The 17,039-nt window shown below is 38.8% G+C and overlaps 1 protein-coding gene across 5 annotated transcripts in view; it reads right to left on the bottom strand.

The window, feature by feature from the left end:
- Positions 1 to 12,271: 12,271 nt before the first annotated feature.
- Positions 12,272 to 17,039, bottom strand: part of GABRR1 (gamma-aminobutyric acid type A receptor subunit rho1) — a 56,850-nt gene continuing 52,082 nt past the window's right edge. For 4 of the 5 annotated variants that reach the window (XM_079146984.1, XM_079146982.1, XM_079146986.1 and 1 more), the window contains exons 9-10: positions 15,763 to 15,965; positions 12,791 to 14,815 (exon numbers count right to left, since the gene is read on the bottom strand). In XM_079146984.1, the coding sequence (XP_079003110.1) occupies positions 14,522 to 14,815; positions 15,763 to 15,965 (497 nt within the window). In that variant the 3' untranslated portion in view covers positions 12,791 to 14,521. Of the gene's footprint in view, positions 12,631 to 12,790; positions 14,816 to 15,762; positions 15,966 to 17,039 lie in introns of those variants that run through there. The other variant, XM_079146983.1, reaches the window with a different exon arrangement.

Raw genomic sequence — 17,039 nt, 5'->3', positions numbered from 1 at the left:
ATTTCCTAAAGCAACTTTTGCTTTTTTAATCCTTTAACCAAATAATTCTATTGATCTCTTAGCCAGCAAAAATTTCTTTCTCTTTGGAATTCATTATTTTTAGGGACAATGTTTCGGAATTCTATTTATCTAGGTTTTATATTGTGATTGAAACTTTAGATTATAAGTTATCTTTTAATATTTGCTGCCAGAGTCTTTTTTCTTGTTTAATAGGTTTTCCCCAGAGATAACTAGCACTTTTAGAACTATCAAAAATTTTAAGCCAAATAAAATGCAGGGAATTGGAATGATTTATTTTTTGCATTTTAAAAATAGCATTGTAGTCCTCTGTCTTATTTTTGCTCTTCAGAATAAATTACACCTGTCAGTTGTAAAGGGCTCTTATTTATTAGAGAACCACCAAGTTTAGATAAATTCATGAGGGTACAATCTTAAAAATGCCATAGCAAAGCATTCAATTCAGCATGCCACTCAAACTGTTGGGCATTATATAGACACAAAGATATTGTTTGTACTTTATCTTGTAGTCATTGGGGTTGTGTTCAACTCTCATTTGGCCCAAATATGGAAGGTGGTTTTTTTCCCCCCTGCTAACTAACTTTAAGATTTTCACCAAGAGTTTTTATTTAACTTTTTCATTAACTTCTCAGTCCATGTTTCTTAGTATGCATTCTTCAGCGCATTGTTGTTAAATGAAAGGTTTCTGTACTTAAGGGTTGAGTATTGAAACATGGAAATCATGAAAAATGAAAAAGCTAAAAACTTCCCTCTTTTCTATCTCCTATTAAGAAAGTATCATTGGGTGGTTGGACACATCACATAAACTGGCCTCACTTTGACATGGCTTTGATTCTTAAGAGACCTGGTTATCTTCATTCAGTTCTCATGATCAAGACCTGCATGCCAGCCAGGTACCCTACAAATGTATATTTTGTACAATAGCATCTGAGAGTGTCCAGAACTATAAGTGCTACTTGAATAAACCCACTACACTCACTGATATGTAAATCATTTTTTTAGGTAAACCAGAAAGCACTTATACAGTACTTACTTCAGTCTCAAAAAGAGTGAAGATGTCCCCTTCCACTCAAAAGTACTAGCAAGAGTTGAACAAAACTAGATTAAGGAATTAGAATAAGGAATTAAAAAGTTGGGGCACCCACTTTTTTTTTTTTTGAGAGTTTCTGATAATACTGAAGTGAAATAACTGGTGTACTCTGAAGTTCTTAATTGTGCATAGGATAAAGTGCTTATTGCAGGTACTGAAATTTATCATATTTATAAATTTATCATATCAAACTAAAATTAAGTTGTTGTAACACAGCTGCTATTAACTCAGAATGAAACATTTCTTTCTGTACATGGATTATTATGATAAATTGTGATTATATCCACACATATAAACTCCATAGTTGAAACTCACAGGTTCATGTTCCTAGAGGTAGAATGCAGGTGCAGGACTGGACCATGTCAGGGACTGCACTTTCAAAAAACTCATCATGCAAAAAGTTAATGGATTAAAGATTTAGAAACAAACAACAACAACAACAACAACAAAAACTGGCCCTTTAGCACAGATAGTTTGAGAAGTACTGGTCTAGAATGTTACTTTCTACAGAATAGGTACTCAACATTACTTGAATGAATGAGATGGTGCCATTGCTTGGTAAAAATATTTCCTTATACTAGTGCAATGGATTGTGTATGACTATTTGCTTGTCCAGGGTTATCTATTATGTAACAAGATGAATAAGCATTGGGGTAGGAGTCTTTCACTTACTAACCTTGTTGTCTGCTGGTCAACCAGCCTTTCTCTACTTCATTCAAGTTTGGATGAAACAGGGAATGTGAAAGTGCTTTTTGGAAAACTGAGTTGACCAAAGTTAGTTTTTATTGTTCCTACCATAAACCATTTTTTATTCTAAAGTCTAGCATTGCCACTCTTCCCTATAAAACATGAATTATGAAAAACTAAAGAATACTGGATAGGAATATATAACACAGGAAGAAAATAGAGCCATTAAGTAAAAGTCAGTTTGACTAAAATCCCAATTCTGTACTGGCCAACACTTCTCCCCATTATTGTTATTTTCTCATTGTATTACAACAATGATATGAAGCTCTCAAAATCCTGAAGTACCTTCTGAACTATCAGGTAGAGGCCACATTATTTTTAATATAGCTTTAGTCAAGTGTATTTCACAGTATTTTAACTCTTTAAAATTAATTATAAAAATGAATATGGCCATGTGATATTGGACAATAATATTAACCAAATCTTTCTACTCACACCAATAAAAGTTTAATAAGTACTATAGATGCCCACATATGATGTTTTCTCCAAAATTATCCATCAGAAATGAAGGAGTTGCTTTATATTTGGGTTCTTACCAAGTCATATTACAGAGCTCCCTCTCCATTATCTATCTTTGATATCTAAGTACTGCCTCTAGAAAACAACATTAGCATATCAATGATCTCAATCAATGCTAGTCTTAGTTCCTTTAAAGGTCACCAGAGAATTGCTAGAAAAGGTAGTAAAGAAATTTAATATGACAGGGATGCAAGATCGGTTCAAAGTATAGAAATCAATAAATGTAATTCACCTCATCAAAAGACTTAAAGACAAGAAGCACATGATTATTTTAATAGATACAGAAAAAGCATTTGACAAAAATACAGAACCTCTTCATGTTCAAAGCACTCGAAAAACTAGGGATAGTAGGAACATACCTCAACATTTTAAAAGCTATATATGCTAAACCCATGGCCAACATCATTCTAAATGGAGAAATATTGAAAGCGTTCCCCCTGAAAACTGGAACAAGACAGGGATGCTCTCTTTCACCACTTCTATTCAACATCGTCCTTGAAATTCTAGTAGGGCAGATGAAAGAAATTAAAGGGCTACAAGTAGGAAAAGAAGAACTCAAACTATCACTATTTGCCAATGACATGATTCTATATTTAGAAAATCCAAAAAATTCCACCAGAAAACTTCTAGAACTCATAAATGAATTCAGCAAAGTAGTAGAATATAAAATCAATACCCATCAATCAAAGGCATTTCTATATATAAGTGATGAATCCACCGCAAGAGAAATTAGGAAAACTACCCATTCACAATAGCCTCAAAAAAAAAAAAAAAACAACCTTGGGCATCAACCTTAAAAAAAAGAGGTGAAAGACCTCTACAATGAAAACTACAGAACCCTAAAGAAAGAAATGGAAGAAGACCTTAGAAGAGGGAAAGGTCTCCCATGCCCTTGGATAGACAGAATTAATACTGTCAAAATGGTCATACTACCAAAAGTACTATACAGATTTAATGCAATTCCTATTAAAATTCCAATGATGTTCTTTATAGAAATAGAAAAAGCATTCATGAAATTCATTTAGAAAAATAAGAGGCCAAGAATAGACAAAGCAATCCTCATGGAGAAAATTGAAGCGGGAAGTTTCACAACACCAGACCATAAATTATACTATAGAGCTATAGCAACAAAAGCAGCATGGTATTGACACCAAAACAAACAGAAAGACCAATGGTACAGAACAGAAGACACAGAGACAAACAAACCCACATAAAGACAGTTATCCCATACTAGACAAAGATGCCATAAACATGCATCAGAGGAAAGAGCCTCTTCAACAAATGGTGCTAGGAAAACTGGAAATCCATGTGTAGCAAAATGAAATTAGACCCCTATCTCTCACCCTGCACAAAACTCAAATCAAAGTAGATCAAGGACCTAGGCATTAGACAAAAGACCCTGCCCCTACTAGAAGAAAAAGTAGGCCCAACTCTCCATCATGTTGGTTTAGGAACCAAATTTCTTAACAAGACTCCTAAAGCACAAGAAGTAAAATCAAGAATCAGTAAATAGGATTGTATCAAACTAAATAGCTTCTCCTCAGCAAAGGAAACAATCAAGAATATGATGAGAGAGCCTACAGAATGGGAGAATCTTTGCCACCTGGACCTCAGATAGAGCATTAATCTCCATGATATATAAAGAACTCAAAAATCTTAACACCAAAAAACCAAATAACCCAATCTATAAATGGGTAAAGGAACTGCACAGATACTTTACAGAAGTAGAAATGCAAATGGTGAACAAATATATGAAAAAATGTTCAACAACACTAGCAATTAGAGAAATGCAAATTTAAAACACACTGAGATTTCATCTCACTCCAGTCAGAACAACAATTATCAAGAATACAAGTAACCATAAATGTTGGTGAGGATGTGGGGGGAAAGGCATACTCATACATTGTTGGTGGGAATGCCAATTGGTGCAACCACTCTGAAAAGTAGTATGGAGATTCCTCAGAAAACTTGGAATTGGAACCACCATTTGACCCAGCTATCCCAGTTCTTGGTTTATACCCAAAGGACTTAAAATCAGCATACTACAGTGACCCAACCACATCAATGTTTGTAGCAACTCAATTCACAATAGTTAAACTATGGAATCAACCAAGGTGCCCTTCAACAGATGGATGGATAAAGAAAATGTGGTATATATACGCAGTGGAGTATTAGCCTTAAAGAAGAATGAAATTATGGCATTTGCCAATAAATGGAACTAGAAACTATCATGCTAAGCAAAATAAGCCAATCCCCTCAAAACCAAAGGCTAAATGTTCTCTCTGATATGCAGATGCTAACTCACAATAAGTTGGGGGCAGGAGGGAAGAACAGAAATTCACTGGGTTAGACAAAGGGGAATGAAGGGAAGGGAGCGGCGATGGGAATAAAAAAGACAGTTGACTGAACTGGACATAACTTGCCTATGTTCACATATAAATACAAGACCAGTATAACTCCACATCATGTACAACCACAAAAATGGCAAGTTATACTATCTGTTTTTTTGTTGTTGTTTTCCATTTATATTTGATATGTCAAATACATTCTACTATCATGTATAACTAAAAAGAACAAATAAAAATTTTTTAAAAAGAAATAAAATATAAACAAATCAATAAATTTGATACAAATTTAATAATTTATTCCTTACAATGTCTAGCCTGGCTATTAGTGTAAACACACTTCTTAAAAACAGTAACAGGAGGATTCAAGATGGCGGACTAGAGGGTGGCTGCGTTTCGTGTTGCTCCAGGACTCAGGACTCAAGAAGAGGAGATATAGAGAGACTTGGGACCAACTCAAAGCAGCCGGGGGAGTGTCTCCCACTGGGCAGGCGTCCCGGACGGGGCAGGAGTCCCGGATGGGGCGGTAGCCCCGAAAGCAGGGATCTTTGCGAAGTAGAGCTGCCGGCAAGGCGCCCCTCCCCCTGCCGGAGCAGTGATCGCAGACAGCTGGGAGCATCAAAAAGGAGGCCGCTCGGCACAGCGCTTGGACTCGGCACAACCCACCCGGGCTCTGGGAGGCTGCCCAAAGGAGAAGGTGCTCGGTTAGCTGTTTGGACTGAAAGTGACCACCCCTGAACACAGGGGGCTGCCCAGAGGAGAAGGAGAAATATGGGCTCGGCACGTCGCTTGGAATTGGAGCAGCTGCGCCAGGGCTCTGGGCGGCTATCCGGTGGAACAGCGTGGTGAGTGGTTTGGTCCCAGAGCATCCGCTCCTGAACACAGGGGGGTTGTCTGGAGAAAGAGGAGGAGCGTGGCGGGGCGCTTGGGCTCGAAGTGACTGCACCAGGGCTACGGGAGGCAGTCGGGACAAGAAGGTGCACAGTGAGTTCTTGGGACTCGTGACGCACCAGATCTCTGGGTGACTGCCTGGTGGAGAAAGAGGTGCGTGGTGGGTCACTTGGATTTAGAGCGACCGCACGGAACAACAGGTGGCTGCCGGAGGAAAAGGCATGTGGCGGGTCACTGGGACTCGGAGCGATTGTAAGGGGCTCCAGGTGGCTGCTCAGAGGAGGGGTCGCATAGCCAGGCGAAAAGTGCAGAGCAGGGTCCCAGGGCCTAGGCGGCTTCTTGGTGGAAGAGCCCCACAGACAAACTGAGGGGTGGAGCGAAGGCTCCAGGACTGCAGGCAGCTTCTCTGAGGAGAGGCAGCCTAAGGAGATTCGTTTGCGAAGAGTGAGGCTTCCAGGCCCAGGAGGTAGGTCCGGGTCCCTGGGAACATTGCAGAAGAAGGCTGCCCAGCTCAGGCGGTAGTTGTGAATTGAACGGAACCTCTGGGAGGAAAACCGACCAGCGAGACCTCCCCACCGGGTGACTCCTCCCTGTCGTGTGAGGTTCTCCCAAAAGGACTGTAAAATCAGAGACACAGGCCCAAACTGGTCTTGCATCAGCCCACATCCTACTTCCCTTTTGGATGAGCATTCATCAGCAAGTGAAGGTACCTCTGCCCACTAGCAGGGAATATACCCCACCGGAAGGCCACCACCCCTAGGGAGTCAGCTCCCTTGTGGAGCACTGCATTATCAACTTCCTCCAAGACTTCAGGCTACTGAAGACTAAGAGGGGATATAATAGAAATCTTCAGGGATATTATAAGACAATAGAGGAAATCTGCAATATCACAGCGGTCAACTGATACCTGAACAATATGAGAAAACAAGGAAAGAAAATGCTGCAAACAAATCTAGATGTTACATCAATGAAACCCAACGACAGCATGGCAGAAGAAATGACAGAAAGGGAGTTCAGAATGTACATAATTAAAATGCTCAGGGAAGCAAATGACGAGATGCAAGAGCAAATGCAGGCACTGAATGATCGCACCAATCGACAGTTAAAAGAGCAAATACAGGAAGCAAAAGATCATTTCAATAAAGAGTTAGAGATATTGAAAAAAAACCAAACAGAAATCCTTGAAATGAAGGAAACAATAAACCAAATTAAGAACTCCATAGAAAGCATAACCAATAGAATAGAACACCTGGAAGACAGAACATCAGACATTGAAGATAAAATATTTAACCTTGAAAACAAAGTTGAACAAACAGAGAAGAGGGTAAGAAATCATGAACAGAATCTCCAAGAACTATGGGATATCATGAAGAGGCCAAATTTAAGAATTATTGGAATTGAGGAAGGCTTAGAGAAACAGACCAAAGGAATGAACAATCTATTCAATGAAATACTATCAGAAAATTTCCCAAATCTGAAGAATGAAATGGAAGACCAAGTACAAGAGGCTTATAGGACTCCAAATATACAAAATTACAACAGACCCACACCAAGGCACATTATAATGAAAATGCCCAACATACAAAATAAAGACAGAATTTTAAAGGCCGCAAGAGAGAGGAATCAAATTACATTCAGGGGGAAACCAATACGGATATCAGCAGATTTTTCAATCCAGACCCTAAAAGCTAGAAGGGCCTGGAACAACATTTTTCAAGCCCTGAAAGAAAATGGATGCCAACCAAGAATCTATACCCAGCAAAACTTACCTTCAAATTTGATGATGAAATAAAATCCTTCCATGATAAACAAAAGCTAAAAGAATTTACAAAAAGAAAGCCAGCATTACAGAACATTCTCAGCAAAATATTCCACGAGGAAGAGATGAAAAACAAAGAAACAAATCAGCAATGGGAGGAACTATCCTAAAGGAATTGTCAAATAAAGGAAGAACCAAGTCGTCTCAAAATAAATAATAAATAAATAAAATGAACCAAATGACCGGGAATACTAATCATATCTCAATAATAACCCTGAATATTAATGGCCTGAACTCATTAATCAAAAGACATAGACTGGCAGATTGGATCAAAAAGAAAGATCCAACAATATGTTGCCTGCAAGAGACTCACCTTGTAGAAAGAGATACCCATAGACTAAAGGTGAAAGGATGGGGGAAAACATACCATGCACATGGACTCAGCAAAAAAGCTGGGGTATCCATCCTCATTTCAGATAAGGTGGACTTCAAGTCAAAACTAGTCAGAAGGGATAAAGAAGGACATTACATACTGCTTAAGGGAACCATAAATCAGCAAGACATAACAATCATAAACACCTATGCCCCAAACACTGGCTCATCCATGTATGTCAAACAAATCCTTCTCAATTTCAGAAACCAAATAGACCATAACACAATAATACTAGGTGATTTTAACACGCCTCTCTCACCCCTGGACAGATCTTCCAAACAAAAATTGAACAAAGAAACCATGGATCTCAATAACACAATCAATAATTTAGACTTAACAGACATTTATAGAATATACCATCCAACCAAGAGCGAATACACTTTCTTCTCAGCAGCACATGGATCCTTCTCTAAAATAGACCATATATTATGCCACAAAGCTAATGTAAGCAAATACAAGAAGATAGAGATACTACCATGTATTCTATCAGATCATAATGGATTGAAGTTAGAAATAAATGAAAGAGTAAAAAACAGAAGCTACTCCAACACCTGGAGATTAAACAATATGCTATTACATGATGAATGGATAACAGAAGATATTAGGAAGGAAATTAAAAAATTCTTAGAGGTAAATGAGAACAAAGAAACATCATATCAAAATCTTTGGGACACTACGAAAGCAGTACTTAGAGGAAAATTTATTTCATGGAGCGCATTCAATAAAAGAAGTAAAAATCAACAAATAAACAACCTAACACTACAGCTCAAAGCCCTAGAAAAAGAAGAACAGACCAACACCAAAAGTAGTAGAAGACAGGAAATAGTTAAACTCAGAGCTGAAATCAATGAAATTGAAACAAAAGAAACAATACAAAAAATTGACAAAATAGTTGGTTCTTTGAAAAAATAAACAAAATTGATAAACCCTTAGCCACTCTAACAAAGACAAGAGAAAACCCAAATCACCAAAATTCGGAATGAACAAGGAAATATCACAACAGACACGATTGAAATACAAAACATAATTAGAAGCTATTTTGAAAATCTATATTCTAACCAAATAGAAAATTTCGAAGGCATCAACAGGTTTCTAGAGACATATGAATTGCCTAAATTGAACGAGGAGGACATACACAATTTAAATAGAACAATTTCAAGTAATGAAGTAGAAGAGGTCATCAAAAGCCTACCAACAAAGAAAAGTCCAGGACCAGATGGGTTCTCAGCCGAGTTCTACAAAATCTTTAAAGAAGAGCTCATTCCAATACTTCTCAAAGTATTCCATGAAATAGAAGAGGAGGGTACCCTCCCAAACTCATTCTATGAAACCAATATTACCCTGATACCCAAGCCAGATAGAGACAAATCGAGGAAAGAAAATTTCAGACCGATATCATTAATGAACATTGACGCAAAAATTCTCAATAAAATTTTAGCAAATCGCATACAAAAATATATTAAAAAGATAGTGCACCACGATCAAGTGGGTTTTATCCCAGGGATGCAAGGTTGGTTCAACATCCGGAAATCAATAAATGTAATTCACCATATCAATAGACTTAAAGTCAAGAATCACATGATTATTTCAATAGATGCAGAAAAAGCATTTGATAAAATACAACACCCCTTCATGCTCAAAACACTAGAAAAAATAGGGATAGTGGGAACATTCCTTAACATTGTAAAGGCCATCTATGTTAAGCCCATGGCTAATATCATTCTAAATGGTGAAAAACTGAAAGCATTCCCCCTAAAAACTGGAACAAGACAGGGATGCCCTCTTTCACCACTCCTATTCAATATTGTTCTTGAGACTCTAGCCAGAGCAATTAGACAGACCAAGGAAATTAAAGGAATACGAATAGGAAAAGAAGAACTTAAACTATCCCTATTTGCGGATGATATGATTATATACTTAGAGGAACCAGGAAATTCCACCAGAAAACTGTTAGAACTCATAAGTGAATTCAGTAAAGTGGCAGGTTACAAGATCAATGCTCATAAATCCAATGCATTTTTATACATAAGTGATGAATCCTCAGAAAGAGAAATTATGAAAACCACCCCATTCACCATAGCATCGAAAAAAATAAAATACTTGGGAATCAATCTCACAAAAGAGGTGAAAGACCTCTACAATGAGAACTATACAACACTAAAGAAAGAAATTAAAGAACACCTTAGAAGATGGAAAGATCGTCCATGTTCTTGGATTGGAAGAATTAATATTGTCAAAATGGCCATACTACCTAAAGTGCTATACAGATTCAATGCAATCCCAATTAAAATCCCAATGACGTACCTTACAGAAATAGAGCAAGCAATCATGAAATTCATCTGGAAGAATAAGAAACCCAGAATAGCTAAAGCAATCCTTCGCAGGAAAAATGAAGCAGGGGGTATCGCAATACCCGAACTTCCACTTTATTACAAAGCAATAGTAACAAAGACGGCATGGTACTGGTACCAAAATAGACAGGTAGATCAATGGTACAGAATAGAGGACACGGACACAAACTCAAATAAATACGACTTTCTAATACTAGACAAAGGCGCCAAAAATATGCAATGGAGAAAAGATAGCCTCTTCAACAAATGGTGCTGGGAGAATTGGAAATCCATATGCAACAGAATGAAACTAAACCCATATCTCTCACCCTGCACAAAACTCAACTCAAAATGGATTAAGGACCTTGGAATCAGACCAGAGACTCTGCAGATTATAGAAGAAAAAGTAGGTCCCGATCTTCAACATGTCGGGCTAGGACCAGACTTCCTCAACAGGACTCCCATAGCACAAGAAATAAAAGCAAGAATCAATAACTGGGATAGATTCAAACTAAAAAGCTTTCTCTCAGCAAAAGAAACTATCAGTAATGTGAAGAAAGAGCCTACAGAGTGGGAGAATATCTTTGCCAATCATACTTCAGATAGAGCACTAATCTCCAGAATCTATAAAGAACTCAAAAAACTCTACACCAACAATACAAATAATCCAATCGACAAATGGGCTAAGGAAATGAACAGACACTTCACAGAAGAAGATCTACAAGCAATCAATAAACATATGAAAAAATGTTCAACATCTCTAGTAATAAGAGAAATGCAAATCAAAACCACCCTAAGATTCCATCTCACCCCAATTAGAATGGCAATTATCAAAAATACAAGCAACAGGTGTTGGCGAGGATGTGGGGAGAAAGGTACACTCATACATTGCTGGTGGGGCTGCAAATTAGTGCAGCCACTCTGGAAAGCAGTGTGGAGATTCCTTAGAAAACTTGGAATGGACCCTCCATTTGACCCAGCTATCCCACTCCTTGGCCTATACCCAAAGGACTTAAAATCAGCATACTACAGAGATACAGCCACATCAATGTTCATAGCTGCTCAATTCACAATAGCCAGACTAAGGAACCAACCTAGATGCCCTTCAATTGATGAGTGGATAAAGAAAATGTGGTATATATACACAATGGAATATTACTCAGCCATAAAGAATGACAAAATTATGGCATTTGCAGGCAAATGGATGAAATTGGAGAATATCATGCTAAATGAGATAAGCCAATCTCAAAAAGCCAAAGGACGAATGATATCGCTAATAAGTGGAGGATGACACATAAAGGGGGGGAGGGAAGGGTTAATGTTAGGGTTAGAGTGAGGGTTAGGGAGGGGGGCAAGTATGGAGGAAGGAAGCACTGTATAGAGGGTAAAGAGGGGTGGGAGGGGTGGGGGGAAGGGAAAAATAACAGAATGAATCAAACAACATTACTGTATGTAAATTTATGATTACACAAATGGTATGCCTTTACGCCATGTACAAACAAAGAAACAACATGTATCCCATTTGTTTACAATAAAAACAAACAAACAAACAAAAAAAAAGTAACATATTTAATTGTGTTTTAAAATTCAAGAATAAGTATAAGATGTGTTAAGAGGACTAGGGGTGTGGCTCAGTGGTAGAGTACTTGCCTAGTGTGTGTAAGTGAGGCCCTGGGTTCAGTTCCCAGTACCACAGTCACACACACACACACACACACACACACACACACACACACACACACAAAGCATTAGACGGCTGGGCATGGTGGCACATGCCTATAATCCCAGTGGCTCAAGAGGTTGAGGCAGGAGGATTTCAAGTTCAAAGCCAGCCTCAGCAACTTAGCAAGGCCCTTGGCAACTTAAGGAGACTGTCTCAAAATAAAAAATAAAAAAGGGTTGGGGATGTGGCTCGGTGGTAAAACACTCCTGGGTTCAACTCTGGTACCAAACAAAAACAAAACAAAAGCTTCAGAAGTAGTACTGTGCAAACAGATAATTTCCATGGGCATGTTATTTTGTCCTCCCACCCCCAAAAGTTATATGTTGAAACCCTAACCCCCAATGTAACTGGGTCTGGAGATAGGGACTTTAAAAAAGCAATTAAGGTTAAATGAAAAAAAAAAAAAAAAAAAGGTTAAATGAGGTCATTGAGGTGGGCCCTAATCCAATGTGGCTAGAGAGATGAGGAAAGTGGGACACATATGGGTATAGAGGAAAGACTATGTGTGGACCTAAAAAGGAGGTAGCTATTTGCAAGCCAGGAAGAGAGGCCTCTGAAGAAACCAGATCTGTTGACAACTTGATCTTGGACTTTAGCCTCCAGACCTGTGAAAAAACAAATTTCTCTGTCACCCAGTCTGTAGAATCTTGCTATGGCAATTTCAGCAGACAAAGAGATCATTCCACATGCTGATTCAAATGTGAGTATCCCAAACAGGTAGATGGAAGGTCAGACAGTCTGCCCTGGAAAACTTCTAGATGATTCAGTGGCCCTACTGATGAGGAAAAAGACAGTGGTAAAGATGTTTGTTAAGAATTTCACTGCAATTATTTCATAAAATAAGAATAGAAAAAGCAGTGTTTTAAAAATAATGTTAAATATCAAATGTTAACTTTTTTTTTCCTGGTGCTGGGGAATGGAACCCAGGGCCTTGCTCATGGTAGGCAAGCAAACTACCACTGAGCTACACCCCAATCCCCCAAAGTTAACATTGAACAATTTCATCTAGATTTAAGTTTACCACTTGAGTGTGTTATAAAACTTCTGATGAACTTTTATTGGGGGAATGGGAGATTGTCTTATAATTAGGATATGTGCAAATAGCGTATTTTTTTTTTCAATTTAGAATGAAGTATAGGCCTTTTTTTAAAAAAAACATATTATTTAGTGTCAATTGGTCAAATTAACTTTGAAATGAAAATGACATTATTGTGTATATAATCACTTTATTAAAGCGAGTTTCAAATATGACAAATGTTGTTTGGGGGGTTTGGTTGGAGTTGATCTACACAGTTTATAGATATATAGCATAACGAATGCCTTTAAAATAATACATCAAATGAACCCTCTCCTTTATCCCATGCCCTGACATCAGTTGCCACTGGGTGTCCTTCTGCCTGGTACAGAGGCTGCCTAGTCTAAACGACAACTGTTTTGAGGTTCTTAGAAAATGCTGGTATTCTAGCTGGTTGTGGTGGTGCACACCTGTAATCCCAGCTACTCAGGAGATTGAGGCAGGAGGATGGAAAGTTTGAGGCCAGCATGGACAACTCAGTGAGACCCTGTCCCAAAACAAAATTTTAAAAGGACTGGGATATAGCTCAGTGGTAGAGCATCCTTGGGTTCAATCCCTACTATTACAAACAAAAAAAAGAAAAAGAAAGAAAATGCTGGTATTCATTGAGTGGAAATGCAGATGTCCAGCGATGTTTTGCCACTTCTTTTGATTTTTGGTGTTCTTTTTCTCTTTAAGAAACCAAGTGAGTACTTCTCATTCACATGAGTTATAGGTAGTCCTGAATTTTGCATTCTCTTTAACTGCAGTGTATAGAGGAGACATTAGTCTCTTCCCAAGTTCCTCAGTGAAGATGCCACGTTACTGAGAATGAACTTCATTTTGACCAAAAACCTGCCTAAGGTAGAGAGGAGCTTGAAGCAGTGATTATGGAAAGGGAACACTTAAATACAAGTTTTCTAGTCTAGTTACCTACATGACAAAAAAGACAAAATGCATGCATAATCCTCATCTTCAAAATATCCCTACCAGAGATGTTTCCATCAGAAGCTGTTAACGATTGCACCAATCTACAAAGCTTGTGAAGAGGTGAAGTCTTGTGAACTGCAACTTGTAAATAAACTTAATATTGAATATTATTGCCTTTTATTAAACACAAGGAGATGAATAAGAAATAGATAATAGACTATAAACAGAAGCATGAGTTTCTGTCAAAGTAGGGATTTAGGTGCATGTAGGTTCCATGCAAGGGAACTTAGGTGCTTCCCAATTCCAACTAGTCCAAAGAATATGATGACATTCATTCAAAGGAAATCATTCATGTGAATAAGCATTGGGATCTAAAAGAGGTTGAACTACAGTGCCCACAACACTGTACTGTGCTTTTCAGGGAGACCAGGGTAACAACTAACATCAGTTGCTATAGTGTCATATTCCTGCAGCAACTAGTATGATGCTTTGTATACAACAGACGTTTAATAAATGCAAAACTGTCTTGTCAATGTAATTTTGGAAAGCTGGAGAAGGGACAGTGAAGACATGGGTGGTACTGGGATTTTTTTTTAACCATATCTTAAAACTTTTTCCACCATCTAGGTATTTCTATAGTACATACCATGAAAAAATGTGAAATTTTTAGAATTACAGGCATCTATGAGAAAATAGACCAGTATATTAAATTGAATAAAATATATGCTGCTGGAAAAATGATCCTGGAGTATTTATCAATGGCATGGGTGTTGATCTTCATGCTCACGTAGCTGCTTCTCGGACTTTTCCTCTGGGGAGAGCTCCTCTCTGAGGCCAGGGTCAGCTGCACCATCATCTTGTCGGGTTTCTCTCCATTCTCCGGCATGTAGTTGCCCAGGTCATTCATTTCACCGTCACTGTAGCTGCCATCCAACATCACAGCACGCGACTGCGGTAACCCACAGGTGCAGGGGAGCTGCAAACATAGCAAACGCACACTGGCCTTCGAGCTCAGTGTCATTGCTCAGAAGCCCTACGGATGTAACTGTATGGTGCGGTTGCCTTTCTCCAGTTTCTCTTATTCCCAGTTTGGGGGAAAGGTAGGAAAACAATGGTGGCTTCACTGTAAACATCCTAAAATAGCAGGTATTTATTTATGTTGAATCAAAATCTACAAATTGACTTTTAGGAAACAGTATGTGTCATACAACAGACTATCAAAAAGGTTCATGATTAGATACATCACCCTGTTCTCCATACTGAGCCTGTGATAAAAAATGTTTACTAAATCACCTTATTATGTGTGTGTGCGCACGCGTGTGTGTATGTGTTGTGGTGGTAAGAATTGGAAAGAAGTGGCATTGTGAAAATAGTTTAGTACTCTACAGTTAGATTTTTCTGGAGTAGATAATCATGGCTTTGCAGACTGGATGAAGAAAGGAAGCCGGGAGGGAGGAAAGATAACCTGGGAAGTGATGGGAGATATATGAGTTCACATGTGAAGGAAAATTTCCTAGAATGGAGGAAGTTCATCCCAGGAGTGTTCTTTAATTCCTCCTCTGCATTCATAATTTGTTATCCAGTATTAAATTGCCATTTGTTTTTCTCCTGGGATTCTCTCACTAAACCCTGAACTGCATGCAACAAGATTAAAGAAATAATGCCTTAGTTAAATGGCTTAGTGGCTCCTGGTATATGGTAGCTGCTAAAGAAAAGTTTCAGTGAGTGAAAGATGTAGTCCAGAGTAAATTTCAGAGTTATGATACACATCAATTTGTTTGCTCTTCACTACAACCTTGTGAAGGAGCAGGGGGAGAGGGATATCATGGCCCCATTTTATAGAGAGGGTCTGACTTACCCACAGACCCAGAGGCAGACCAGCTCCACCCTGGCCCAGCCCCATCATGTACATGGGAAAGTCACCTTTTCCCGCAGCTTCAACTTCCGTTCCTTCCGCTCCTGCACGGTGGTCAGGTAGTTGACCGCCGCGTACTCCAGCACCGAGAGGAACACGAACACAAAGCTGACCCAGAGGTAGATGTCCACTGCCTTGATGTAGGACACGCGGGGCATGGAGGCGTTCACACCGGTGATGATGGTGGACATGGTCAGCACCGTCGTGATGCCTGCAGCAGACATTCAGAAATAAGTGCACGATCATCTTCACCAAATACTGGAAGGCTCCATGTCTCTGTTTCTTTGTCCCTACTGCTCCATTAGCCTAGAAGGTCTCCACCTGAACCCTCTGTCTAGCAAACACCTACTCATCTTTCAAGATTTAACTTTTATGAAACCTTTCCTTTTCTCATCCCCACCTTTTCCCTCCTCTGTATACCTTGAGGGTTCATCATCGCACTGGCTCATTTTATCCTTCTGCAAAGAATTTCAGATGTTTTTGCATTAAGACATTTCTTTCAATCCAATTGTTAAAAAAAAGAAGAAATTACATATATAAGCAGGTATGTATGTATGTTTCTTGTAACTACTGCTCAATCTAGGCAATGAAAGTGCATGGCATTTATTTTAATATTTGTGTCCTTGCTGCTTTTGTAGAAACCTGTAATCCCAGACCTGTCTTATTAGCTATTAGGCACTGCTAATAGCCCCTCCTACACTGGACCTGGCTGCCCATTGAGCAAGGCTGACTTGAGAACCTAGAGGTCAGTTTTATGAAGGATAATGTTGTTAACTTCATTTATAGGAGGCACATTTAAAAAACAGAATGCACATTTGTTTAACACAATAAATGTTTTAGCTACACAACAACCAACAACCATTATAGGACAGGGCATCTGTCTGTGGAAATTTGCCCAGGATTTCAAATTAAGCTCAGAACATTTGCTTGGCAAACATCAAATCGCAGGGGATTGGGGTCATCCTAGAGGCCAGTTCCAATCCATTTTCACTAAAATCTGGTGGGTCACACTGTCCCTTGCAGCCCCTGAACTGTCTGCATAGTGGTGGTGGTGTGTATGGTTAGGTGGGTCCAGTATTGACTTGCCATCCTTGGAATGCATAGGGAGGAGGGATTCTCCAGGCTGGAGAATGTACAAACTGGGATAGCTCATTAAAAATGCAAGTTCCTGGTCCTTGTTCAGAGATTCAGATTCTTTCAATAAGATAGTGCTCAACATTTAAACCATTTCCTTCAGAGGTTCTGTCACAAAGATCCCTTGGGCCACCTTTTGAAAAGACCTTCT

Source organism: Sciurus vulgaris (genome assembly GCF_902686455.1).
Source record: "Sciurus vulgaris genome assembly, chromosome: 7".
Taxonomy (NCBI): domain Eukaryota; kingdom Metazoa; phylum Chordata; class Mammalia; order Rodentia; family Sciuridae; genus Sciurus; species Sciurus vulgaris.
Note: the sequence above shows the minus strand (reverse complement) of the source record. Positions and strands in the feature narration are given on the sequence as shown.